Source organism: Loxodonta africana, chromosome 8, assembly GCF_030014295.1.
Source record: "Loxodonta africana isolate mLoxAfr1 chromosome 8, mLoxAfr1.hap2, whole genome shotgun sequence".
Lineage (NCBI taxonomy): Eukaryota > Metazoa > Chordata > Mammalia > Proboscidea > Elephantidae > Loxodonta > Loxodonta africana.
In genome coordinates this window covers 880,290-906,687 of record NC_087349.1, presented here as the reverse complement: position 1 = coordinate 906,687, position 26,398 = coordinate 880,290, and the positions used below count along the sequence as shown (strand labels likewise).

Genomic DNA, 26,398 nt, shown 5'->3' with positions numbered 1-26,398 from the left:
CGGGATGGCCATGTGCGTGAAGTGCGTATACCACTTACTGTGTAGAAGGGGGAAGTAGTTAATATAACTGCCTAAATGCTGCTTTTACTGAAAAGATGGCTCAGACACTTGGATAATCTAGCCCTCACTGTCCACCACTGGGAAGGAGGGACGATGGCTAAAGTGCTATGGATCAGAAGGTGTGCTCTGAGATGCATCTCACTGGTAGAGCTTTCCAGACTCTACCTGCCCAGTTCCTCTAATCTCAGTGGATGTGATATTTACACTCATGGTGCAGCCTGTGGCCAGCGAACAGAGGGGCGAGAAAGCTCTGACTCTGGGAGCTTGCCAGCCAGTAAGCTGCTGGAAGGTAGGACTCAGTGTACGAGGCCTCTGGCTGTCCTGGAAGGGTGCCTGACAGAGACAGGTGCTTGATCCTTCTGAGTGTGGTGCACTCACCACAGGTCTCACCCGGGCTGACAGTGGCCTTTATTTCATTAAGAAAGATGTCTTTTTTCTTGGTGCAATAGAGCTAAAGGTATTGCCTGGGGTGGCTCTGCAGCTGGTCACCTCTGTGGGGTGACAAGCCCTGGCGATCTCTATCATGGATATAGGGCTGGCCATTTAGGAAAACAAAGTGGATGTTACTTTGAGGGCAGTCACAGGACTTACCTTTTAGGGGCAACTACCTCTGCTGAGCGCCTCCGCTGTGCCAAGCTTTACAACTATGGAGTATGCCTTGTTTTCCTCATGTGCAGATGAGGAAACTTGAGTGAGGCTCAGAGAAGTTAAATGAAGTCACAGCTGCTGAGTGGTGACTCTGCAGTTTAAGCCCAAGGTACCCAACTGCAAAGCCCACCCTCTGCCTAAACAGCGCCTGGTACACAGTAGGTGCTCAGAAACACCTGGGGGATGAAGGAAGGACGTTCTCTGCCCCGCTCTTGTCCTCAGCCAGCGCTGGCCTCCAACTCGGCCTGAAGTTTCAAAGACGCCGTCAACCTGCATTTAAATGTTTCTGAGAGAACGCAGTGCCCCTTCCTCGTCCTCTCGGGACACATTCGCCCAGGTGACTCCCGTGGTTAGGCCAGTGCAGGCCATGGGATTTGGCCCGGGTACGCTTGGAGGGGGAAGGAGGGTGGGAGGAGGGAAGGGGAAAGGCAGGAAGAACGTGAACGAGGACAGACTGACTCTCGCACAATTCTCGGAGGGCCGGCCCCGCTGCTCGGGGGCCCGGGCCGCCTGCTGACCTAACCGAGGCGAAGCCGGGGCCGCGCCGCGTGGGACCCGGCGGGCTGCGGGGCGGGGCGGGCGCCGAGGGCAGTTTGCTCCTTCGGGCTGTAGATGGAGCTGTCCGGCCCGGCGCGGGGACTGCGCCGAGGAACCTCCTTCTTCTCGGCGGCCGGCCGCGAGGGGAACCGCGCTCCCAGGATGCAGTTTGTGTCAACACGGCCGCAGCCGCAGCAGCTGGGCGTCCAGGGCCTGGGGCTGGACGGCGGCGGCTGGAGCTGGGCGCAGGCACTTCCCCCGGAGGAGGTGTGCCCGCCGGAGCCGGCGCTGCGCGCGGACATGGCCGAGGGGATGCCTCCCATGCAGGTGGGCGCGCGCCCGGCCGCCCGCGTTGGGCCGCGGCCGCCTCCCCTCCGCCGTGCGCGGGGTGCCGGGGATGGCGAAGTGCGGGACTGCGGGGTTCCAGGGTGCCGGGCGCCGGGGTGCGCGCGGGAGGGGGTGGGGGTGCGGCCGGGCCCCATGCAGCGCGCCGGGACCTGAGAGCCTCGCCGGTCCCTGGTTGTGCCAACGTGGGACCCGGGGCCCAGGCAGGCCGGCGCCGGAGCTGAGCGGGCCCGGAGGCAGGTGCGCTCTCTGCGTGGAGTTCCGGGCGGCTCCGCGCACTGCTCTGGCCCGGCCACCTCTCAGAAGCGGCGACTCCCACAGGCAGAGCGCGGGCGCGGCGGGCCGGGCACTCGGGACCTGACACCAGCTGGGCCCTTCACTGAACGAGGCCCGGCCTCGTCGCGCTGGGCCCGCAAGAAAGGCTTGCGGCGGAGCTTGCGCCGGGCCCGAGTGTGCGCACGCGTGTGCCTGGTGTGAGTGTGCATGCGTGTGCGCGTGCCTGTGTGAGCGCGCTTTCGTTCCTTGTGGCGTGTGTGTGCGCATGTGTTTGTGTGCCTGCATGTGCGTGTGCGCGGGTGTGCGTGTATGGCCATGTGCACATATGTCTGTGTGCACAAGCGTAGTGCATGCGTGTTTATGCGCATACGCCTGTGTGCGTGTGTGGGTGTGTGTTTGTATGCACATACATGGCTGTGGGTGTGCTACAGGAGTGCCTCCTCAGTGCTTGCGTTGTAACCAACTTGACAAGGTATTTCAGCTGTTCTGTTGTGCTCTGTAACAGAGCGTAACAACTGAATGGCTTCTCCTTTGCCCTGACTTCAGGCAGAGCAGGGCAGGGCCGTGGAGAGGGCGGTTGCCACTGCTGGTAGTTGTGAACTGGGCTGCATGTTAGAGTTAGAATCTCCTGAGCAGCTTTTAGGACTCCTGATACCCCAGCCTCTAACTCTGACTGTCGGGGGTGAGACTAGGCCCCTTCTGACCTGCCTTACACACCGGCCCTGAACTGGGCTCTGGGGCTCTGCCTGGCCGCCTTCTGCAGTGGTGTCTGTGGCTGTCTGTCCTGCTGCTCTCTGGCCGGGCACCAGGAAGATCTGCACCCCCAACCTTTGGTCTGCTGCTCTTCACTGTTGGGGCTGTGCAGGCAATTCTTACGGAGCCTTGCTTGGAATTAGAGGCGGCAGGTACTGACGAGGCCAGAGAGCTTCCTGAAGTGTCTGCGGCTGCTGCTGGCTCTTCAGATACCTGCTCTGCTCACCCGGCTGTGCTGCGTGGTCATTTCCCGGTGTTAGTCTCTAAACCTGTGAATGCCAGATTGGCCTGTGACTTCTGAGACCCCCGCTGCCACCCCGTCTCCTTCTCTAGGCCCAGTGGGTGGCTTTGATGGAACCATTGCCCCCCTAGCTTGCTGCGGTCTGGGGTCTCCAGAGTCCTGCTCTTCTTCTCCCTGTCACTGAGTCACCACCCTCAGGACGCTGCAGGGTGCCCCCTGCACTGTCACAGTGCTCCGAGTGTGAGGGTGAGACCTGCCGTTGCCACCCTGAGCAGGGGAGGACTGCGGATACCTTGAGTCTCCAGGACAGAGGTTCGCTGCTGACTGGCCCAGAGATGTCAGTGCCCTGCTGACCCCTCACCCTTCTCTTGGCCAGCGTGGCTCGGCTGCTGCCCTGCACTGACAGGGCTCCCCCCCCAGTAGAGGGCTCTGCACTGGAACATTCCAAAACCCAGTAACCGGAACATTAGGGGAGGCCTAATGTAAAGGGAGCCCTAGTGGCGCAGTGGTTGAGAGCTCAGCTGCTAACCAAAAGGTTGGCAGTTGGAATCCACCAGCTACTCCTTAGAAATCTGTGGGCAGTTCTGCTCTGGCCTGTAGGTCGCCATGAGTCAGAATTGACCCAACAGCAACAGGCTTTAATGTTGTGAGCAGTGAACATGCTCGGCTGCTGACTGAAGGTGGGAGGGTCGCATCTGCCCAGAGACACCTGGAAGAGAGGCCTGACGATCTGCTTCTGAAAAATCAGCCACCAAAAACCCTGTGGAGCACAGTTCCGCTCTGCACACATGGGGTTGCCTTGAGTTGGAGTCAACTTAATGGGAACTGGTTTTTAAAATTTTTTTCCAGGCCATGGGAACCCCCCCCCACCCCCCCAGGAAGCAGCTGGTCGCAGGAGGTCTGCTTTTTCTCTGTTCTTTCTCTCAGCCTATCCCAGGGCTTGGGGGTGCAGCTGCCCCTCCCCCCTTCCTGGAGAGGCACAGCTTTTGGTAAACCTATTTTCATTTTGGGGAATATTTATGAATATGTAGCGCATATGGGAAACATAGCTGCTCCCTGCCCTTCACTGGGGACTGGGGCCTCCCGCTTCCTGATGAGGGACAGTTTTGGGTAAACTTATTTTTATTTTTGGAAATATTTATGAATACGTAACATATATGGGAAACACGGAGCCCTGGTGGCACAGTGGTTAAGAGCTACAGCTGCTAACCAAAAGGTCAGCAGTTCAAATCCGCTAGCCACTCCTTGGAAGCCCTATGGGGCAGTTCTACTCTGTCCTGTAGGGTAGCTATGAGTTGGAATTGACTCGACAGCAGTGGGTTTGCTTTTGGTTTTATGGGAAACGCACCTGCTCCCTGCCCTTCACTGGGATCTGGAGCCTCCCCCTTCCTTCCTGGTGAGGGACAGTTTTGGGTGAACTCATAGCACATAGGGGAAACACAGCTGCTCCCTGCCCCTCACTGGGGTCTGGCGTCCCCCTTCCTGGCCTGAGATGGGCTGCAGGTCACCGTGGCGGCTCTCGCAGACGCGCTGCAGGGGTGTGGGGCGTCTCAGAGTGACCGCCACTTCCCTGGGCCCCAGCGTCTCCATCTTAGAGCAGAGATGCTTGTTCCTGCCCAGACCTGCTCACAGATTGCTGGGGAGATTAGAGGAGTATAGCTGATGTGAAAATGCGTATTTCGAAAACCAAACATGAGGCGTGTGTAGTTTATCCTAAAGTCCAGCCCCGGAGGATTTTCTACGCAAAGAAAGTGGCACGTGACATTCCAGACAGGGGTCACAGCCTTGGGTCCAGGCGGTGGTGCTGTGGCCAGGCTGGCCCTGCAAACAGGGACAAGAGGAGGGTGGTGGCTGCTCCAGCTGTGGCTGGGGTCACACTGGCATCGCAGCCTGCGAGTGGGGCTTGGCAGAAGAAGCCAAGTCCGCGGCATTTGGCTGCTTGTCCTTGTCCCCAGGCTGTCCTCCTGCTCAACTGGGTCTTACCCAGTGGCCACTCTCCCTCTGCCCACAGGCTCAGGAGTGGGACATGGACACACGGCGGCCGGTGCCTTTCCAGTTCCCACCGTTCCCAGACCGGGCCCCCGTCTTTCCTGATCGCATGATGCGCGAGCCCCAGTTGCCCACGGCCGAGATTTCCCTCTGGACTGTGGTGGCTGCCATCCAAGCTGTGGAGAGGAAGGTGGATGCCCAAGCCAGCCAGCTGCTAAACCTGGAGGGGCGCACTGGGACGGCCGAGAAGAAGCTGGCCGACTGTGAGAAGACGGCTGTGGAGTTTGGGAACCACATGGAGAGCAAGTGGGCCGTGCTGGGGACGCTGCTGCAGGAGTACGGGCTGCTGCAGAGGCGGCTGGAGAACATGGAGAACCTGCTGCGTAACAGAAACTTCTGGGTCCTGCGGCTGCCCCCAGGCAGCAAGGGTGAGGTGCCCAAGGTATGTGGCCGTCCCCAGGGCAGAGGTGGAGTGGGGACCAGCAGAGGCTAGCAGAACCCTGATTTTGTTGTCAGCCCTTCACTCCCTTCTGGGGCCTGGCTTGGGTGTGCTGTGGCCCCAGGGTGGTAGCCCCACTGCCTCGGACCCTTTGCTCTCATGATTCCTGGGCCTCCCCAGCTGTCTGGCCCTGTGTGTGATAACATCGTGCTACTCTTCACTTAGAAGTGACCCATCTCGTTTGTATTCTAGCATACATACGTTGGAATGTGGTCTCCAGGCTCCAGAGGGCCTGCAGTATAGCATCCAAGCTACATGTCCAGTGCAGCCACTCCCCACTCCCCAGAGATACCCATACCTCCCCATCTCCCTCGCTCCATCTCACCTACTCCCACTTAGCAACCTCACTGAACATCTTGACAGGCAGCTACTGCATGTCCACACCTTCGGCTGTCTGTGCGCTGCCACTGCACAGCTGGTCCCATCCCTTCGCTCACTCCAGGAAGTCTCTCTGGCCCTCCCACTCCTCTGTGCCGTGAGCCCTTCCCTCCCTCTGGCTCCTTCCTTGGTGGAAGGTGGAATCTTTTCTAGTGCTGCCTGTCTCAGAGGTGAAATCTCCCTGGCCCCACCACCTTACAGCTATCACCTCCTTTCTTTGCTTCCCTTGGAGTGGAAGTCCTTGAGAGAGCTGTCTGTATTTGCTGTCTCTAGTCCCCCCCCCCCACTTCCCACTTTTGTCTTTACCTTTTTAGTACAGAAAATTCAAACATATACAGTAGCAGACAGACTAGTACAATGAACCCCCTTATCATTCAGCTTCAACAGCTATCCGCTCTTGGCCAATCTTGTTTCATATAAATCCCTAACCGCTGCCCCCTCCCATTTTATTTTGAAGCAAATCCCGGGGGGGAAAAAAACTTCAATATTATCACCACCATCACCACAGAAAAAAGCCTCAATATGCTCAAATATCCAGTCGTCACACTTCAAATTTTCAGTTCTTTCAAAAATGATTTTTTGTTTTCATTTTCCGAATCAGGACTTAAATCCACACTTTGTCAAGGATAGGCCACTTATGTCTTTTTTAAGCTGTAGGTTCCTGCTCCATCTTTTTACATCTTCTTTACAGTTTATCCACTCTCCTGCTCCCTAGAAGAAAACTCTATCCTTTCCACACACTGCACTGCGTGTTTCTGCTGACGGCCGTGTCCTCTTGTGGGCCCTGTGCCCTGGACACGAGCTGTCAGGAAATGAAGGGGTGGCTGTGGGTTTGATGACTTGGGTTTGAATCCTAACTCTGCCACATGCTGGCTTTTGTATTATTGGACAAGCACGTTTTTTGTTGTTTCTGAGCCTCCCTAAGTCCTTTTGAAAGAAGCAGAGTCTCAGTCAATCAATCCCTACTGGTCTGAGTTTCAGTGTTCTCATCTGTTAACTGAGATGTGGACAGGGCTTACTTTATGGAGCTGTGAGGAGTGATTTTATTTATAGGTATAATACGGTGGTAGTGGTAGCGTGAGAACTTGTCTAATCTCTGGGGATAATGACCAGCATCAGCCCAAAGCTAGTCCCTGTGAGGCGGAGGTCAGACATACCTCCTCTCTCCAAACTTTTTACCAATTCTGAGACCAGCCGTCCTCCCCATGGCACTTTCTGCCTCTCTGCTGGGTTCCATAATTTGTTGCAATGGCCACACAGAACTCTCAGGCCACTTACGGTTAAGTGGTTTATTAAGGAAGTAACAGGCTACAACTTGGGATCAGGGTCAGGAAGCACGTAGGCAGAGCCCGGAAGGCTCCCCCAAAGAGGAGAGCACATCCCTCCCTTCTTCAGTGCAGGATAGCTCTCTCGGCAACTCTTGGCCATGCAAGCAAGCAGGCCCTTCTCTCTGCTATACACACCCCTTCTCAGTTGTGCAGGCCCCCCCAGGACAAGCCTCCTCTAGGCCCCCTCAGGGCAGGCTTCTCAGCCCCCTGAGGACAGGTCTCTCTGCCTTTGGCCTCCCTGCCATCAGCCTCTCTGCTGCAGACCTTCGGCCTCTCTGCCGTCAGCCTCTCCGCTGCAGACTGACCCAGCTCATAGCCAGTGGAGCAGTTTTTCAGCTCGCCTAGGGCAGTCCTAGCAGCAGGTTTCTGCTGTCACCACCTACTCTGCTACAGGGCCTCTCGTTGTCTTCAGTGTTACAGCTCTGTTAGGAGGTTCCTTGCCTCCTCTCTCTCTGATTCTTCTCTCTTATCTCTTATTGCCTCTCTTGCTTTTTCTCCTTTCTCCCTTCTACTCTGCTGCCAACCTCTGTGAGGTATATAAGCAAACTCCTTATTAATTTCAACGTATGGCCCTCCTACCAGGGCCATGAACTGACCAATCCCCTCTCAGTAGGCCACAGACACTTCATTTGCATAGTAGGCCATCATTGTTAGATCTTGTGTAGTCAGCTCTGACTCATAGTGACCCCATGCACAACAGAACAAAACATTGCCCAGTCCTGCACCATCCTCACAATTATTGCTTATGTTTGAGCCCATGGTTGCAGCCACTGTGTCAGTCCATCTCATGAGGATTTTCTCTTTTCCACTGACCCTCTACTTTACCAAGCATGATGTCCTTCTCCAGGGACTGGTCCCTCTTGATAACATGTCCAAAGTATGTGAGATGAAGTCTCACCATCCTCACTTCTAAGGGGCATTCTGGCTGTACTTCTTCCAAGACAGATTTGTTTGTTCTTCTGGCAGTCCATGGTATATTCAACATTCTTCGCCAACACCATAATGTAAAGGCATCAATTTTTCTTCAGTCTTCCTTGTTCATTGTCCAGCTTTTAAATGCATATGGGGCAATTGAAAATACTATACCTTGGGTCAGGCACACTTTAGTCTTCAAAGTGAGGTCTTTGTTTTGAAATGCTTTAAAGAGGTCTTTTGCAGCAGATTTGCCCAATGCAATACGTCATTTGATTTCTTGACTGCTGCTTCCATGGGTGTTGACTGTGAATCCAAGTAAAATGAAATCCTTGACACCTTCTGTGTTTTCTTTGCTTATCATGATATTGCTTATTGGTCCAGTTGTGAGGGTTTTTGTTTTCTTTATGTTGAGGTGTAATCCATAGTCACTTCATTTGCATAAGTATAATGACCAGTTCCTGCAAGTTGAGTAAAATAGACCAATCACAGCACAGGCTGCAGCCCAGGGCCAGACAAAAAGTATCAAACTATCAAGTTGTTTATGGCTTACCAGGAAATATCAATCAACCTGGAGAAAAGTGTCAAACCCTCTGAGGTAGAAAACTAGGGCAAAGATAACTCCTCAGGGTTTAGGGCAAAAAGCCCTCAAGCTGTTTTTCTAAAGAACCAAGGCAAAAGGCCACCTAAAGGCACTCATTTCACCACAATAGGAAAACACTGTGTAACTTGTACTCCCGATTGCTGTGTAACAAATTTCCTCAAAATTCAGCAGCCTAAAACAACAAATATTTATCACCTGGCAGTTTCTGTGGGTCAAGAATTTGGGAACAGCTTAGCTAATTCTCAGAGTCTCTCATGAAGTTACATTCAAGCTACCGGCCGGGTCTGCATCGTCTGAAGGCTTGGCTGGGGCTGGGGGATCCACTTCCAAGATGACTGCAGTCACTTGCTGCTGTTGACAAGAAGCCTTAGTTTCTCATTAGCTGTTGGCAGGGCATCTCAGTCCTCAGTGACTGCTGGCAGGGGACCTCAGTTACTCTCTGGCTGTTGGCAGAGGGCCTCAGTTCCTCAGTGGATGTTGGCAGGGGGCTTCAGTTCTTCATCATGTGGGCTGCTTGAGTGTCTTCATGACATCAGCTGGCTTCCCCCAGAAGGAGTGATCTGAGAGAGAGACCAAGATGGAAGCCACAACGTCTTTTATGACATAGCCTCGGAAGTTGTACGGTGTCAGCTGTGCTTTATTTACTTGTTAAAAGTGAGTCACTAAGTCCTACCCATACTCAAGGGAAGGAGGACAAGGCTCGCTCTATCTTCTGTAGGGACTGTCAAAGAACTTGTGGACATATTTTTAAACCATCACAAAGATAACACACCACAATATTGTTAATCAACGTTGTTAGCAATAGTTATAACCCACAGTGTGCTCTCGGGCATGCTAGGCCCGTTCTCTTTATCTGTCAGATTCTAGGAAGGATGTTGTTTCTCTGATCCTTTGTGCCTCTTGGATTGTATTGTGTCTGCTCGTTGATTCCTGGGTAGAGTGTGAATAGTCATTTCTGTCCAGCTAGACAGCGGGCTCCCTGCAGTCTAGACTTTCTCAGACATCTGCTGCATCCCAGCACAGTGCTGAGCATGTAGTAAGTCTCGGAAAGTACTTGGTGAAGCTGCAAAGAAGTGATGTGTATTTTCAACTGTGAGAATATGATCCCACAGTTCGTCACAGAAATAGTGAAGTGAGACAGAGGAGTTGGTATGTTGGGGAAGATGATGCATTTGGGCTTGGATCCACTTAGTTTGAGGTACTTAAAAGATGATCAAATGGAGCTACTCAGAAGGCTGTTGAAAATGTGAACTTGGGAGGGAGCAGGAAACTTGGAGAGCGTCATCTGCAAAGAGGCAGTGGTTGAAGTTGTGGGGAGAATGGAATAGCCACTGGAAAAGTGAAGACCTAGGGAGGGTCAGGGCAGAGCTTGGGGTCCGGAGGAGGGGAAGATGCAGTGAAGAAACACCTGGGGACAGGAGGCAATGGTTATGGAATATTCCAGGATGGAGGCATGTGGCCCCAGTGCCCCATGCAGGTCGGAAAGGGTAAGAGTTGATGCAGAGGTCATTGATGAGGGCTGTCAAGTCTATGGTTTCAAGTGGGAGGTACATGGGCATTTTTTGAGGGGTTAAGTGAGCATGGATCATGAAGGAGAAAACAGAGACCCGTCTATCTCTCAAGATGTTTCAGTGAATGGAAGGAAGGAGAGGGTGATAACAGGAGGTGACAAGTTGATGAGGCTCTTTTTAGGTTGGGGTGACTCTGAAGGGCAGGAGCCAGTAGAGAAGAGAAACTTCAGATATGAAAAAGAAAGGTTGTTAGATTGCATTCCCCACGCAGGAGGTGGAGGAGAAGTGAAGGGTAGGTATCAGGGGCATTGCCTTGGCAGGAGAGAGAGGCAAGGAACGGAGTTGTGGTCGCCTTCCCGAGGCCAAAGACAGACCATGAGAAGGAGGAGGCGGTGAGAGCTTGGCGAGTGAGTGTGTCTGAAACCAGCACCCCAGGGAGCACAGCCAGTTGTCCACAGGGACCAGGAGAGGCTTCTTAAGCGGTTGAGATGAGTGCGAGAGCTGGTGGTGGGCATGGCCTGTAGAGTTTCCTGAAATTTATCTAGCAACAGGGTTTTAAAATGAAGATGTGATCTTCAATTTTCCAGGTTGGGGGTTTGCCCTAGAGCATGGGGGTAGTCCAGGTTGTTGAAAGTTCTCTGGTTCTGGAGATGGACAGTGAGTGTCCCTCGGTGGTGATTAGGTTTCCGCCCCCCCACCCCGGGTTACTCGCCAGGGGTCACTCTTCTCCCATTGGAACAGAGGAGCCCTGCAGGGGTGAGAGGCTGACAGCCAAGGCTTGGGGGTGGCTTTTAGACTGAGCTGGAACAGCTGGCTCAGGGTGTGAAGGTGGAGGTGGTCGAGGTGTCATGGTGGAGAAGGGAAGCCCTATGTAACGTCTTGAAGCGAGCCCATTTGGGATGGTCTGTCCAAGGCAAGGTCTTGGTGGTGAGTGGCTAGCAGGAGTTTAGGGGAGGGTCCTTTTCAGATGGAAAAAACAGCATTCTAGAACAGACCCGAACACTATGGATCATCAAAGACTTGGGGACAGTGGAAGTTTCAACAAATCCAGCAAACGTGTTGACCCCCTGCCCCGCACTTCTAGAGGCTTGAGGTGTAGCCGTGAGCAGAACAGACAGCCTGTGCTTTAGCTCATGCCTTTAGAGCCCACTTGTTTGAGTGAGGAGTGTCACTGTGCGTGCAAAGGCAGCTTGGCCTGAGACACAGGTTTACAACAGGATCTACTGCATGCAGCTGACAATGCCAGTCTGGGAACATAACGCACTCTGTCACCCTGCGCCCATAGTCCACACTGAGTGCAGCTTCACCCCCAGGTACCCCTACCTAAAGGGAGGTAACAAAGCAGGACAGGGTTTGGTGAAACGCTGCCCCCCACCAAGTAAGGCAGCATTGACCATGAGCATTGTTGAAAGCTCCAGGATATTAAGAGTGAAGTGGATGGACTCCATTGAAATGGGACAAGCCAGGCTAGGCTTTGGAGGGTGAGAAGCCAACGTCCTGGGCCAGAGCTGGTCCTGCAGCAGCATGGGGGTGAGTGGGGAGGCACGGTCCAGGAGGCGCTAGAGCCACACTCTTGCTGTCCCAGGTTCCAGTGACCTTCGTTGACATTGCTGTCTACTTCTCTGAGGATGAGTGGAAGAGCCTGGATGGATGGCAGAAGGAGCTCTACAACAACCTGGTCAAGGAGAACTACAAAACCCTGATGTCACTGGGTAAGGACGTCTCCCTCCAAGGGAGATCACTCTCTGGAGAGGCCGTGGAATGCTTGTTAACCAACGTTAACCCCTGGGGCACGCTGCTTCGTGTTTATGCCAAAGGGAGCCCCCAGAGATTATTAGTTCATAGGCCTGGAAGACAGGATTTACGATGGGATAAAAATAAAAAGCCCAGTAACATGGCCTGTTGCATAGAACTCAATGCAGCACTACTGTTTAGCCAGGTGCCATCTTGTACACCTCGCCACCCAGGCCTTTCCACCCCTGCTGGGTCCACACGGCCTTGGTCTGCTGTTGGCTTCCAGAAACCAGCTATTTCTACACTAACGATTTGGGGATCTGTTGACTTGTTGTCAGCCAGACTTATGTAACTGCGACCCCCTAAGCCCTGGGGGGATGAGAAGTTGGGATGGGTAGAGCTCTGCCATCACCCCTGATCTCGACACATTGGTAAACCCCACCCAGCACTTCCTTCCCTTCTGACTTGTTTCAGATGCAGAGGACCCAGCACCCAAACCAGATGCTCCACCCCAGGTCGAGCCAAGGGAAGAGCCGTGTGTGTGGGAGCAGCGTAACCCCGAAGAGAGAGACATCCCAATGGATCCGGACACAGGTGATGGTGGCCATGATAGCCCCAGATTGCAGCAGGGCAGAAGAGGAAAGGCCAGCTGCCCCTGCCTCTGCCCTGCATGCTTTCAGGAGAGCACCTCTCTGGAGCTGCTCATGGGGGCCAGTCACTTATGGGAAGAGACTTCAGGGCCTGGGGTCCCATGGTGGGCATTTGTCTTGGGTCAAACCATTGCAGCTCTAGAATCACAGGTAAGTTAGGTGGAGTAGGTCCCAGGCCTGGGTGGACCTACAGTGAGAGGCCCTGGATTTGGGAGCACCCTAAGCACCCCAGGCCCAGGATCAGGGTGGGTGGCTGAAGAGGTAAAAGGGAATCTACAGTGCTAGTTTTGGCTTGGCCCAGTCCTGTGGTGTGGCAGCAATCCAGTCTCTTCATCGCCTTCTTTCACAGACACTCACACCACACACCGCAGACTCCTGCAGAGCCCTTTCCTCACTCAGGAAAGAGTCTTAATTCCTGAAGAAACCCAGTTCTCTGGGAATGTTGCACTTGATCAGCCTTCAAAGGGATGGAAGTTTCTAGGGTTCTTGTCCTAGCTCTGCTCTGACTCATCAAGGGGTCCTAGAGAAATCTTTTAGCTCTGGGGGTACAGTTTGCTAAACCATGTTGGTCTTGGTGAAATCTGGTGCTTGAGCTGTACTTATTCTGTGCCTTGCGTGAGCTTTCTGCCCCCTGTGCCCTCTGCCTTTTCCTTCTCTTCGAGTGGAGACCCTGTTTCCAAAATGATACTTTCCTTAGAAGGTGGTTCTAAAGGTAGCCTCCTCTCCTTGCCAGCGTTTTCTTGTTGTTGGGATATAATTCACATAGCATGAACTTCACCTCTTTAAAGTGGACAATGCAGTGATTCTATCATCACTACCATCTAGTTTCAGAACATTTTCATCACCCCAAAAAGAAACCCCCGTACCCATTAGTGGTCATTCCCCATTCCCTCCTCTGGTCTTTATGGACGTTTCATACCAATGGCTCCTTCCCAGTCAGAACCAAGCACTGCATGTGTCTGAATCCAGCCAGGAGGGCACGTGTCATTGTTGTTAGGTGCCGTAGAGTCAGTTCCAATTCATAGTGACCTATGCACAACAGAACAAAACACTGCCCGGTCCTTTGCCATACCAGGGGCACACCTGGTACTTCTGATGTTGAAGACACTGTAATCTCAGCAACCCATTGAGTCATCATGCCCCCCCTCTTCTCTGGATAGAACAAGGGTCTTTAGGTGCAGAGGATGTGAGGGACCAAAACCCACAGAGGCTCAGTGACTGTTCTCTGAGCTGGTGGCAGAGCTGGAACCAGAATATAAGTCTTCTGCTTCGTCTTCCACTGCTCTCTCCTGCTGTTGGGGCTGTCCCCTCCAGGGGACGGTGCCTTGCGCTATAGGCCACCATGAGAGGACCGGCCTGCTTGTCATGTTTTGGGGTTCTGTATAGGAGATATGTCATGGTCTTTTGTGGATAAGGATGGTGTGCACCATCCATTTGAGAGTAGGATGTGGTTGTGTCTCTTTGTCCAGCCTAACTTCTTGCCAATTACATACATAACACACATGCCTGTGTTGGTATGTGAGGGCGGCTCTGGCCAGAGCTCAGCCAACTCTTTCTGACCCCTACACAGAGGTCAAACTTATGACCTAGTTCTAACACAGCATGAGGTTACTTCCAAACATCTCTCCAACATTTTCCACCTTACTGTGCTGCTTGGCTCATATCTTTTTATTAGATGTTGACACTTTTTGCTCCCAGCACCTTCTGCTTCTTGGGGTACCCCAAAGCTGCCATTGGAGCCTCACACCACTTTCTTCTCCTTGACCAGACCCAGGACCTCTGTCCTCCCCGCTGACCAGACCCGACATCTCTCTCTTCCCCCCTGACCAGATCTGACATGTCTGCCCTCCCCTGGGTCAGACCTGTGACCTCTGTCCTCTCCTGGGTCAGACCTGGGACCTCTGTCCTCTCCTGGGTCAGACCTGGGACCTCTGTCCTCTCCTGGGTCAGACTTGGGACCTCTGTCCTCTCCTGGGTCAGACTTGGGACCTCTGTCCTCTCCTGGGTCAGACCCATGACCTCTGTCCTCTCCTGGGTCAGACTTGGGACCTCTGTCCTCTCCTGGATCAGACCCATGACCTCTGTCCTCTCCTGGGTCAGGCCTGGGACCTCTGTCCTGTCCCCTTCTCTGACCTGACCTGACATCTCTGTCCTCCCCTGGGTCAGACCCATGACCTCTGTCCTCTCCTGGTTTGGATCTGGGGCCTCTGTCCTCTCCTGGGTCAGACCTGGCCTCTGTCCTCTCCTGGCTGGTGCTATGGCCATGCTCAGTGGCTGGTGCTTGTTCAGCCCAAACCCCAAGAACGTCCTGGTTATGGTGATTCATAAAAATGGGGCTGAGTTGTATGACTCTTTGTCCCTAGGAGCGGAGCCCCTGATGCCCACACAGGATGCGTCCTCTCAGGTAAAGCGTGAAGAAGCCCTGAGTGTCCGGGGACAACGGGGCATGGAGGAGAGGGAGCTCCCCGCTGAGCCCATCTCCGGTGAGTGAGCCCAATGCGCCCACACGAGGGGCTGTTGTCAGGCTGTGTGGCAGGCCAAGGGTATAGCTAAAAATGGAAGGCTGTGGGTCCTGGGCTGGGCTGGGCTGAGGGACTGGAATCTTTCACAGGACACAGATGGGCACCCTAGGTATATAACCAAGAGTTTTGAAAGCAGGGACTCAAACAGAAACCTGCCCACCAATGTTCATTGTAGCACTTCTCACAATAGTCGAGAGGTGGAAACAATTCAAGTGTCCATCCGCAGATGAACGGATAAACAAAATGTGGTTCATTCATCCATGGACTACTTCTCAGCCATAAAGAGAAGTGAAGCTGAGACACTACACATGGATGAACCTTGAAAACACCATGCTGAGTGAAAGAAGCCAGACACAAAACGAGAAATGTGCTGTGATTGCACTCACCTAGCGTATCTAGAACAGGCAAATGTCAAGACAGAGAATAGGTTAGTGCTACCAGGGGCTGAGGCAGGGAGTCACGGGCCGCTGTGTTAGGGGTGCTGCGTTTCTGTTTGGGAGGATGGAAGCGTCCTGGAAGTAGATGTTGGTGATGGTTGTGCAATGTGGTGGATGCGATTTAACGCTACTGAATTAAAATGGCAAACTTTATAAAATAAAGTATCTTTAAAAATCACATGGAACTACTACACGTGAGCACTCCGCAGGCCCGCTGGGCAGGGACATGCGGGTCACAGGCCTCTCCCTGGCCCTGAGAGGCCTTCCTCTTCCAGACAAGCGTGTACGCCTGCCGTGGGTGTGTTGTCTGGGTGGTTCCTCCTGGAGAGGCTAGGCTCCTGCTGTGTGTGAGAACTCTGTGAGAGCCGAGGTGTCACCTAGGTGGCTCCTTACTAATCCCCAGGTGGGGCTCTCCCCCTTAGTCAGAGCCTCACCCCACAGGGACAGTAGCCTCAGGGAGGGCAGCCCTTGGCTTTTCCTCCACCCCTCGAGCACTGCTGTCATCTGAGAGAGCCTCAGAAATCAGGCAGTAAAGGGCAAAGCAGCCTTCACAGACCCCAGAAGAAAGAAAATGTGGGATACAGCTTAGAAAACTTCTGCTAAAATGGCCACGATGAAAGCCTTCCTGAAAGGCATCATTCTCCTGGAAGAGCCCTCGCGAGGCATCCGAGGTCGTGCCAGAGAAGCAGTGGTGGTGCCGGGGGTTGAGCCCACTGAGGAGCTGAAAATGGCTCCTCATCTCCAAGCCATGGCTGTATCATGTCCCTCTACCAACCGGTGGCCGGAGTCGACTCTGACTCGGGCGCCCCCCTGTGTGTCAGAGTAGAACTGTGCTCCACAGAGTTTTCATGGCTGATTTTTCAGAAGTAGATCGCCAGGCTTTTCTTCTGAGGCACCTCTGGGTGGACTAGAACCTCCAACCTTTTGGATAGTAGCCTAGCATGTTAACCGTTTGCACCACTCATGGACTCCACTTGCAGCAAAAGTGCCATTAATTGGAGGCAAGCTGCCTGAAACCCTTAATTAATTAGGCTAATTTAACTATGCCTGATTTTTAGGGGAAAAAACTAATTGCATGAAATCAGAAATTTGCCCAAAACACCAATTCCAGATACTTTCTCTAATGGCTCTGCTGGTCTTATCTCCACGGGTAGACTCGCCGATCTCTGCCCAGGACCTGCTGTCTCGGATTAAGCAGGAGGACCACCAGTGTGTATGGGACCAGCAGGATTTGGTGGAGAGAGATATCGCAACGGACCCCAATTCAGGTGAGAGAGAAGCTGGAGGACAACCAGCACCTCAGTCAACTGTCCAGCCACTGGGAAACTCACTATATTAAGTTGCTGTTAGTCAAAGGCCAAGACAGGCTCACAAAGTAAAATACAGCACAATCCTCAGTCCGCAGTGGGGCAGATTGTGGAATGCGACCACTTGTAAAATGGAGAGGGCTTTTCAGAAGGGATCACTAAATTGATAATTTATTGTGTCAGGGTCACTGATACTAGAATTACTTCAGCACCAATTTTTAGACAAGAAAAACAAACTGAAGAAGCTTCTAGAAGTTCAGTATATTTCTGTGTCAGAGAGAAAGGAACTTAAATTTTCTGGAATTTCTCCTGAGTGAATACCAGGAAGGTGTCACACAAGAAACGTGGGGAGGGTCCAGGTGTATTGGGGTGCTAAGAGAGCAGTGTGGGAGCCCCACCCCAGGGCCTGTGCGTGCTTGAGTGCGTTTGCCAAGCTGGGTCGGTTGCCAGGATGGGAAGATCAGAAACGAGACCCAAAATTTCCTGAGATTCCTCAACTTTGCAACTTTTCAGCAAGGAAACCGAGGGATGCAGGGCCAGAGGCTCGGTGGTGAAGAGCCCTGAGTCTTCCTTGCAGCCCTTACCAATGCCCTGAGCCACTGCTGCTGCCTCTGCTCACTTTTAAACCCCAGCCACCAGGGACCAGTTTTCTCTATCACAACCTGGTTCTGCCGTACCATCTCTGGGCCTTGTTAAATGTCTGTGCTGCAGGCAGGGCCCCATTTATGAAGTCACTTTTATGGGCATGAAGTTCTTTCAGGATGGGAAACACAGATTCCAGAGCTGGCCCAGCTCTGCCCACTGAGGCAGTGACCTTTGCATGAACTAGTCTTTAGATCTTTGATGGGCGTTCAGCAGCACAACAAACCCTAAGGCTGCCTTTTTCCCTGACAACAGAGTCTCTGCTTTCAGCACATGACATTCTGTCATGGATCAAGCAGGAGGAGCAGCCATTCCCGTGGGGACCTCGCGATGCAGTGGAGGGAGAGCTCGGGTTAGACTCCAGCACTGGTGAGTGATGCCCACCTGGGACCCCGGGTGTTTGGGGCAGAACGATGGAGGCCTGGACTGGGCTGGGTGTCTCGCCCCAGCCTGCCCCTTGCAGGGTCTTGTCTGTCGACAGCAGCGGTTCAGAGGTCCATGCCCTGCATTGTCCTCTTTCCTTTGGGAGTGTGGCCATGCAAGGAGGGGGCAGGTGGGCACAGAGCCAGCGCCTGGCAGGAAGTGGGCTTGCACATCTGGCCAACAACTTGCAATGCAGCAAAGAAGCCCTTCTGCCGCTAATTCTGGACCGTACGTGGGCATTAGGAAAGGAGCCAGGGTTGATAGCAAGTGGCTTCCATATTAGAGAATACTGATCCGATTACCCAAGTCAGCCCTGAAGATTCTGTAGTTCAGATGGGGTGAGGGGCCTGGGACCAAACATCACACCAGACTTGAGTGTCTTGGTCTATTTTGAAGCTCTACTTATTGACCTATGAGCTCAAGGAATGGGCTCCTGGATTATTTAACATGCTTAGCAGCAAGCAGATACACCTTGCCTCATACACGTTATCTCTGGCTAATTGAATTTTTTCCATCTTACACTGTCGGTGAGCAGGAATTCAATGCACACTCACTCATACGGGAATTCAGGAATCCCTTTTTTGCTGAAGTATGTGTCCAGTTAGTGTGAACTCTGGCTTTTGAGTCAAACAGGACACAGGCTCTTTCTCCCAGGCATACGCCAGGGCAGGGGAAAGGGGCTGGCCCAGACAGGTATCATTTCTACTTTTCATTCTCTACCCCACTACTTCTCCCTCCTGACCTCTTTCAATAAGACCATCATACCTTACCACTGGTTCACCAGGGTGTCTATGGCAACCACAGCACTAGATCGTTTTTGAAAATCATAGGAACCACAGATAAGACACTAGTTTCCAATTCAACACACAAACAGAAGGAGGTTCACTTTGGGAGAGAGAACAAGAGGACCTGCTAAGAGGCTTTTGTGACTGGGCAGGCAGGAGAAGCATTTCCAGATACCCCTGTCTCCCAAATTCTGGCCATTTCCTCCCAAATGCTAAGGATCAAATAGGACTTTGGATCCAGTGGTGTTTCTGGAGTGAGTGGTGGGTCAGAAGCCTGGGACAGCCGCCCAAACAGATGCCAACACCCATAGACTGTAGTGTGAAAACTCTCCCCCGCATTACTTACTGCCTTGAGTTAATGGTGGTCCTGGTCTTAACAAACATTTGCTGACTGCCTACTGCGTGCTGTACAGTGTTACAGGCCCTTGGAGTAAGCAGTGAATAAGGACAAGGCCCCTGTTCTCAGGGCTTTACATTTTGTGGGAAGGAAACGGACAATAAGCTAAAGTCACATGGTGGTGTCTTCATTTCCTGGGGTTGCCAAAACAAAAGACCACCAAGTGGGTGGTTTAAAAGAACAGAAATTCAGTATCTCACAGTTCTGGAGGCTAGATGTCTGAATCCAGGGTGTTGGCAGGGCCACAGTCTATTTAGGCTCTATGGGACGATCCTTTCTTGTCTCTTTAGGCTTCTGGTAGCCGTGGATGTTTCTTGGCTTTCCTTGGCATGGAGGCTGCGTATAATTTGTTCTTTTTTTTAATATCCATTCTGCCAGTCTCTGCCTTTTTGATTGGAGAGTTCAATCCATTTAATATTTAAAGTTTTTACTGATAAGTACTTCTGTCATTATTCTGCATGTCTTACGCATTTTTTGTCTCTCATTTTCTTCTTTATTGCCTTCTTTTCTGTTAATCTTTTGTAGTGGACCATTTTGATTCCCTTCTTGTTTTTGTGTATATTTTTTGTCATTATCAAAGGGATTACATTTAACATACTAATTTGTAATAATCTAGTTTGAATTGATACCTAATTAACTTTAATAGCATATGAAAACTTTGTTCTTGTACAGCTATGTTCCCCACTTTATGTTGTTGTCACAAATTACATCTTTATGGGTTGTGTGCCCAGTAACATAGATTTATGATTATTTTTTATATGATTGTATTTTAAATTTTATAGGACATAAAAAATGTGGTGCATAGTGTGGGAAATTTGGTGGGTGTAAGTGTGACCCTGGTGTCTGACCCCAAACCCCATCCCCTTTGGACCCTGATGACATTATGACTTGGCCTCTTTGTACTCCCATGTGGAAAGGCTGGCCAGCCAGAAAATGGCTGTTCTTGCCCCTGCAGTGATACCTTTTCATCACACTCTAAAGTCTCCAGGCTGTGGGTCCACAGTTCTTTATTACCTTGAGGCTGAGGATAACATCCCAGTACTGGGCATTAGAACACTGGTCTCAAGCAATAGAATAATACTGACTTTTATATTTGTCCATGTAATTACCTTTACAGGAGGTTTTTATTTTATTATACAGCCTCAAGTAATTATCTAGTGTCCTTTCACTTCAAACTGAAGGACTCCCTTTAGTATTTCTTGTAGGGCAGGTCTAATGGTAGCAAACTCCTTTAGGTTTTATCTGAGAATATCTTAATTTCATCCTCTTTTTTTTTTTTTTTTGAAGCACTATTTTGCTGGATATAGAATTCTTGGTTGGCAAGTTTTTTCTTTCAGCATTTTATACAGGTAGTACCCGACTTATGATGGGATTCTGTTCCAATGACTCCATTGTAAGTCAGTTCTGATATAAGTGGAATACCTTTTTTTTTTTTCAGTTTTCATTGTTATTGCCTTTTATCATCAGTATGTTTTAAATTTATCATCAGTATGTTTTTATTGGTCAGCGTCAGAGTCACAACAATGAAATCGTAGTCATGACAGCCGTTGGGTGCGTGCACAGTTCAACTGTCTTATGTCATCAGGGTGGAACATTGCCCAACTTTCTGTCTGTTATGACTCCCTACAGTGATACCAACACAGACTTCATTGTAGACCAGGCCGAGTTTTGGCAGAGTTTTGATCAGTAAATCATAACATCAAACATCTCAGAGTGAACATCTGAGAATGATAACATCAGCAAATTATATGCTGCAACATTGTATGTAGTACATACTACTAATGATAAGATGTACAATGACCAAAAACCAGATGGTCATAAGTACAGATTGTTGTAACTCAAATATGTTGTAAGTCGGGGACTACCTGTATATGTCATCCCACTGCCTTCTTGCCTTCATGGTTTCTGATGAGAAATCAGCTGATAAATCTTACTGAGGATCCTTTTACATGAGGAGTCACTTTTCTCTTGCTGCTTTCAAGATTCTCCCTTTGGCTTTGGCTTTTGACAGTTTGATTATAATGCATCTCAGGGTGGATGTATTTGAATTTTTCCTACTTGGAGTTCATTGAGCTACTCGGATGTGTAGATTCATATTCATTTGGCAAGTGTTCGGCCATTATGTCTTCAAATACTCTTCCTGACCTTCCTCTCTTCTCCTTCCAGGATTCCCATAATGTATATGTTGGTCCACTTGATGATGTCTTAACAAGTTCCTTAGGCTCTGTTCACTTTTCTTGATTCCTTTTTCTTTGTCTTTCAGACCTAATAATTTCAGTTTTCCTTTCTTCGTGTTCATTGAGTCTTTCTTTCATCTGCTTACATCTGATGTGAAACCTCTCTAATGAATTTTTCATTTTAGCTATTGTACTTTTCAGCTCCAGAATTTGTTTGGTTCCTTTTTACAATTTCTGTCTCTTTATTGATATTCTCATTTTGCTCATATATTACTTTTCTTTAGTTTTTTTATGCAGCTCTTTGAGTATATTTAAGACAGTTAGTTGTTTTACAGTCTTTAGTAAATCTAATGTATGGAATTCCTCAGGTACAATTTTTGTCACTTTATTTTACTCCTTTGAATAGTCCATTCTTTATTTCTCTTTATGCCTGGTGATTTGTTATTATGGAAAACATGACATTTGAATACTATAATGTGTTAACTCTGAGAATCAGATTCTCCCCCTCCTCAAGGTTTGCTGTTATTTTAATTGTTGAAGGCTGTAGTCCACTGGTTTAGAGATTTTTCCAAACTATTTTTGTAAAGACTGTATTCCTTGTCGTGTGGTCACTGAAGTCTCTGTTCCTTTAGCTTGTGTTCAGCTAGTGTTTTGATAGAGGTTTTGTTAAAGCCAGAAGTTGAAGAAAAACAAAAAATAAAAAAGTTTAAAGAAATTTTTTTAAAAACCAGCTATCTGTCCCTTTTTCCCCTTGTTTTTTTTTTTTTTTTTTTTGCAGATTGGCTGTGTGCTGGAGCACTTCTTTAATACTTACCCAGGCTTACACATAGCCTAAAGATCAACCTGAGGACAAAGCTTAGAGCTTTCTCAGGTCCTTTCTGAGCATGCACCTAGTCCTAGGCACGTGTGTGGATTTCTAAGTTTCCCTGTGTATCCTAATGCTTTTGAATGTCCTAATTTCCAATGAAACTCCCTTCCTTTTCCGCCCAGTCCTTAGGCAGTCTTTTCTATGTTTTTTAAATCATACTCTTTTGTGTTAGGTAGCTACAGATTGATTGTTTACCTTACAGTGTTTTGGAGAATGCCTTCCATTTTTCCCCCTACCGTGTGAGTTCCAAGATAGACAAATCAGACGAGTGCCTTGCTTCAGTTCTTTACGTAGCCACCTAACAGGTTAGAACAGAGAAACTCAATAATTTGTGAATAAGGTCTGCTCTGCTCCCTCTGGAAACCCTGGTGGTGTAGTAAAGTGCTACTGCTGCTAACCAATAGGTCAGCAGTTTGAATCCGCCAGGCGCTCCTTGGAAACTCTGTGGGGCAGTTCTACTCTGTCGTATAGGGTCGCTATGAGTCAGAATTGACTTGATGGCACTGGGTTTGGTTTTGGTTTTGGCTGCTCCCTCTGGAACAAAGGACCAGGGTCCCACACTGAGAAAATGAGCCACATCTTCAAGCTGACCTCTGAGCCAGGGAGGGGGTAGGGCATAGGCAAATAAAAAAGCCACAAAACTTCCCTAGTATCTTGAGCGTCTTTTTCTTGATCCAGCATTCACTTGGTTGCTGTAACCCTTTGGCTATTCCCAGAGTTCTGACAAAGTTGGTTTGGTTCTGACAGTTTTTGCTTATTTTTTTTGATGTTTCTGTGGGGGACAGGAGCATAGAGCTGCTTATTCCACCATCTTGCAACATCACTCCTCCCCAGTCAGTTTTGACGGAAATGGAGAAAAGGGGAGGACTTAGCAAAGTCTGTGTAAGGTTGGCTTTTTATGAAGATAGCCTCAGTGGGTGGGGGAGGGGCCCTGAAAGGGAACATGGTGGAGCTGTCTGAAAAGTGGCCTCTAGAGAGAGGAAGAGGTCCTGGCAAGGGGTAGGATGGGAAGACAGATGAGAGTAATTACAACAAGAGTCCAGCTTCACCTTCCACAGGCTGCCCCTAAATGGGGGTTTTGCTCCTCTAGGGAGAAAGGACTGTGAGCTGGAGGTTGTTTGGCCTTGCAAAGGTGATGAGGGTGAAGGGAAACCCAGAGATACTGTGGGAGGAATAAGAAGACTCCTAGAGATAGTTAAGTAAACTGAGTGGTTTCTGGGTCAGAGGTCCGAGTTCTGGGCCTGAGACCACTGTTCTTATGCTCAGAGCCAGGATGTTGTCCCCACTCACCCCCAAAGGGTAACTGTGGACTCATGGCAAAGAAAAGGCATCATACAGGGGGCAACAACAGCTGTTTCCTGGGGAGGCAGGCTGGCCAGCCACTTCCACATGGGGTACAGACAGTAATATCATCTGGGGTCAGGCGCCAGGGTCAGACTCACATCCATCAAACTTCCCACACTAAGTCAGAAAGCCATTTGCTTAGTGGAAGCAGGGGTGGGGTCCTGTGGTCTCACATCTGTGGACACCATTCCCTTAAGCCCTATGGACAGGTCTTTCACCTTGGGGAGGTTCTGGCGAATTCTTTCTCTCCAGTTGGAAGTCTCCTTGCATAAATTAGCATTGTCCATCAGACTAAAGACAAACGTTGTTATTTCCGTTCTGAGCCTGGGAGCATTCTGCCTTCCCAGGTGATTTCTGCTTAGCAGCCCCACCCCCACCCCCACCCCCACCCCCACCCCCTAGACCTCAGTCCTTCCTCTGTGGCACCTGTGGCCAGCTTCTGAGCTCTAAGCGGTAGCTCTGGGCAGAGCAGGTGGTCAGGGAGCACTAGAACCACAAAGAACATGACAGACCATTTTGTCCACCCCCTCGTTTTTTAGGGAAACTGAGACCCAGGTAGCCAGCGACTCGCAAAAAGCCACAGCGCAAATTGGTTAAAGATCCGGGCCTCCTCCAGGGGAGAGTGTGGGGCCCCAGGTGCCAGCTACCAGCGTCGTCACTTCTCCATGTCTCCTTCCCCAGGTGACGGCCTGCTGATAGTGAAGAACCCGCCCCCGGCCCCGCCGCAGCCCCAGCCGCAGCCGCAACAGCCGAGCCTCCCCCCGGCCCCTGTGGCTGAGGGCGCGGGCGGCCCCCCGAGCCGGGGCGCGGGCGGAGGGCTGGAGGGCGGCTTCCCGGCACTGCCCGGGGAGCGGGGCGCCTGCGGGGCGCCCGGGGGTGCGGGGAGCACCGGGGGCGGGCCCGGCGGGCCGCGGGGTGGGCCCGGCGGCTGCGGCGGCTGCTGCCCGGGCCCCGGCGCGCCCCGACGGGCCCTCCCGGCGCACGGAGGCCGCGGCAAGCCCTACGCGTGCCCCGAGTGCGGCAAGAGCTTCGGCGTGCGCAAGAGCCTGGTCATCCACCACCGCAGCCACACCAAGGAGCGGCCGTTCGCCTGCGCCGAGTGCGAGAAGAGCTTCAACTGCCACTCGGGCCTCATCCGCCACCAGATGACGCACCGCGGCGAGCGGCCCTTCCGCTGCGCCGACTGCGACAAGACCTACAGCCGCAAGGAGCACCTGCAGAACCACCAGCGGCTGCACACGGGCGAGCGGCCCTTCCAGTGCGCGCTCTGCGGCAAGAGCTTCATCCGCAAGCAGAACCTACTGAAGCACCAGCGCATCCACACGGGCGAGCGGCCCTACCCCTGCGCCGAGTGCGGCAAGCGCTTCCGCTACAAGGAGTCGCTCAAGGACCACCTGCGCGTGCACGGGGGCGGCGCGGGCCCGGGCCTGGGCGCGGCGCGACCTGCGCACGCGCCCCCCGAGCGGGACTAGGCCGGGCCGGGGGGCGGGCTCTGCCGACCTGCCCCCGGGCTCGGCGCCTCGCCCTCCGCACCCCGCCGGGCCCTCCCTCCGCACCCCGCGGGCCGCGAGATTCCACTCCGGGGGCGGGGCAGACGCCGTGGGAGAGGGCCCGGGAGGAACCCCCAGACGGAGGAGCCCCCAGACACCCTGGGAGAGGGCCCGGGAGGAGCCCCCAGACGGAGGAGCCCCCAGACACCCTGGGAGAGGGCCCGGGAGGAGCCCCCAGACGCCCAGGGAGAGGGCCCCGGAGGAGCCCCCAGACGCCCAGGGAGAGGGCCCCGGAGGAGCCCCCAGACGCCCTGGGAGAGGGCCCCGGAGGAGCCCCCTGGCACCCGTCTGGCCCCGGGGTTGCAGATTCTGGTCGGCGAGGCCCCCGGGCGTCTGGAACCCTTCCGAGATGGAGGAAATAGGTCCTCAGGTTGAGAGGAGTCCTGAAACAGGAAGCTGAGGTGGAGCGGCGGCGGCAGGAGGGCCACGCTGAGGGGAACATCGTCCTGACGACAACACTGCCTCGCGTTTGAATAGCGCTTTATACTTTTTTAAAAAGTGTTTTCTATGCGTTACCCATGTCACCTTTAGCCTGTCCCTCTGAGATAGGCGGGTGGGATTTTCCTGACATGGTGTAACTTAGGTGACATGTCCAACCAAGGCCGCACGACAGGAGGGCCCCTGTCCCTGTGCAGTGCTCACCCACACTGCCTACCTCGGCGTCTGGGACCTCTCAGGCCTGGCTTCTCCTGTCCCTTTCTTCCCGTTCCCCACACCCAACGAAAAAGAGAAGTCAGAAGCAAGAGGGGCCAACCTGCGGGGTTATGGGGTGGGGGCCCAAAATGCCCCCAGGGGGGCCTTTGAAAGACTCTTTCTACCAAGTTGCTCTCAGCCGCCTCCCTTCTCCGACCTCCTTTCATGCACAACAGCGACCTGGGACCTGGACCAGTCGGCAGCCATGCCCTGGTCAGACCGTGTCCTGATGGTCATCTGGGTCTCCCCAGGGCCGCAGGGCTGAGGGAAAGCAGCCATCCAGGCAAGGGCCTCTGCCCAGGAGAGCCAGGCCATGGGGTGCTAGAGAATCGTAGAGCCTGGGTCTCTCCTACCCGAGCCTCCCATTGGTGCTATCTGCTCGGGAACAAGGACACAGACCCTAATATGCTCCAGAACCCGCAGGCGCTTTGGGAACCGCCCAAAGGACTCCCACGTTGGTGCATTTGCTCAGCGGCCCCAGCACTGCGTCCTGAGGCCCAGTCTCCATTTCTGCATCCTGCATGGCCAGGCCCCGGGGTGGGGTGGCATGCCCCAGAACCCCATTTGTGTCAAGAATGACTCCCTGCTCCTCCCTGAAGTCCCGCTTCTCTTCCAGCCTGGAGCCCGGTGGGCGGCAGCACTTGGCACCACTCTGAGCGCTCAGCCTCTGCCCCCTGTCCTCGCTGCTGTGCTGCTTTCCTCTGACCCCTTCTTGCCATGCAAAGGGAATTCTTGAGATTCAATAAAAGGTATCCAGATTGCAGAGTGTGTTCACAGAGCGGAGGGGT

General features: G+C 52.3%; 1 protein-coding gene across 1 annotated transcript; it reads left to right on the top strand.

The window, feature by feature from the left end:
- The first annotated feature begins 1,392 nt into the window (after positions 1 to 1,392).
- On the top strand, positions 1,393 to 26,373 carry ZNF282 (zinc finger protein 282). Its single transcript, XM_064289575.1, has 8 exons — positions 1,393 to 1,572; positions 4,872 to 5,291; positions 11,667 to 11,793; positions 12,290 to 12,409; positions 14,829 to 14,948; positions 16,579 to 16,692; positions 17,629 to 17,742; positions 24,049 to 26,373. Exons 1-8 carry the CDS (start codon positions 1,408 to 1,410, stop codon positions 24,837 to 24,839), a joined length of 1,971 nt encoding a protein of 656 aa, XP_064145645.1. The 5' UTR covers positions 1,393 to 1,407; the 3' UTR covers positions 24,840 to 26,373.
- The last annotated feature ends 25 nt before the right edge of the window (positions 26,374 to 26,398 follow it).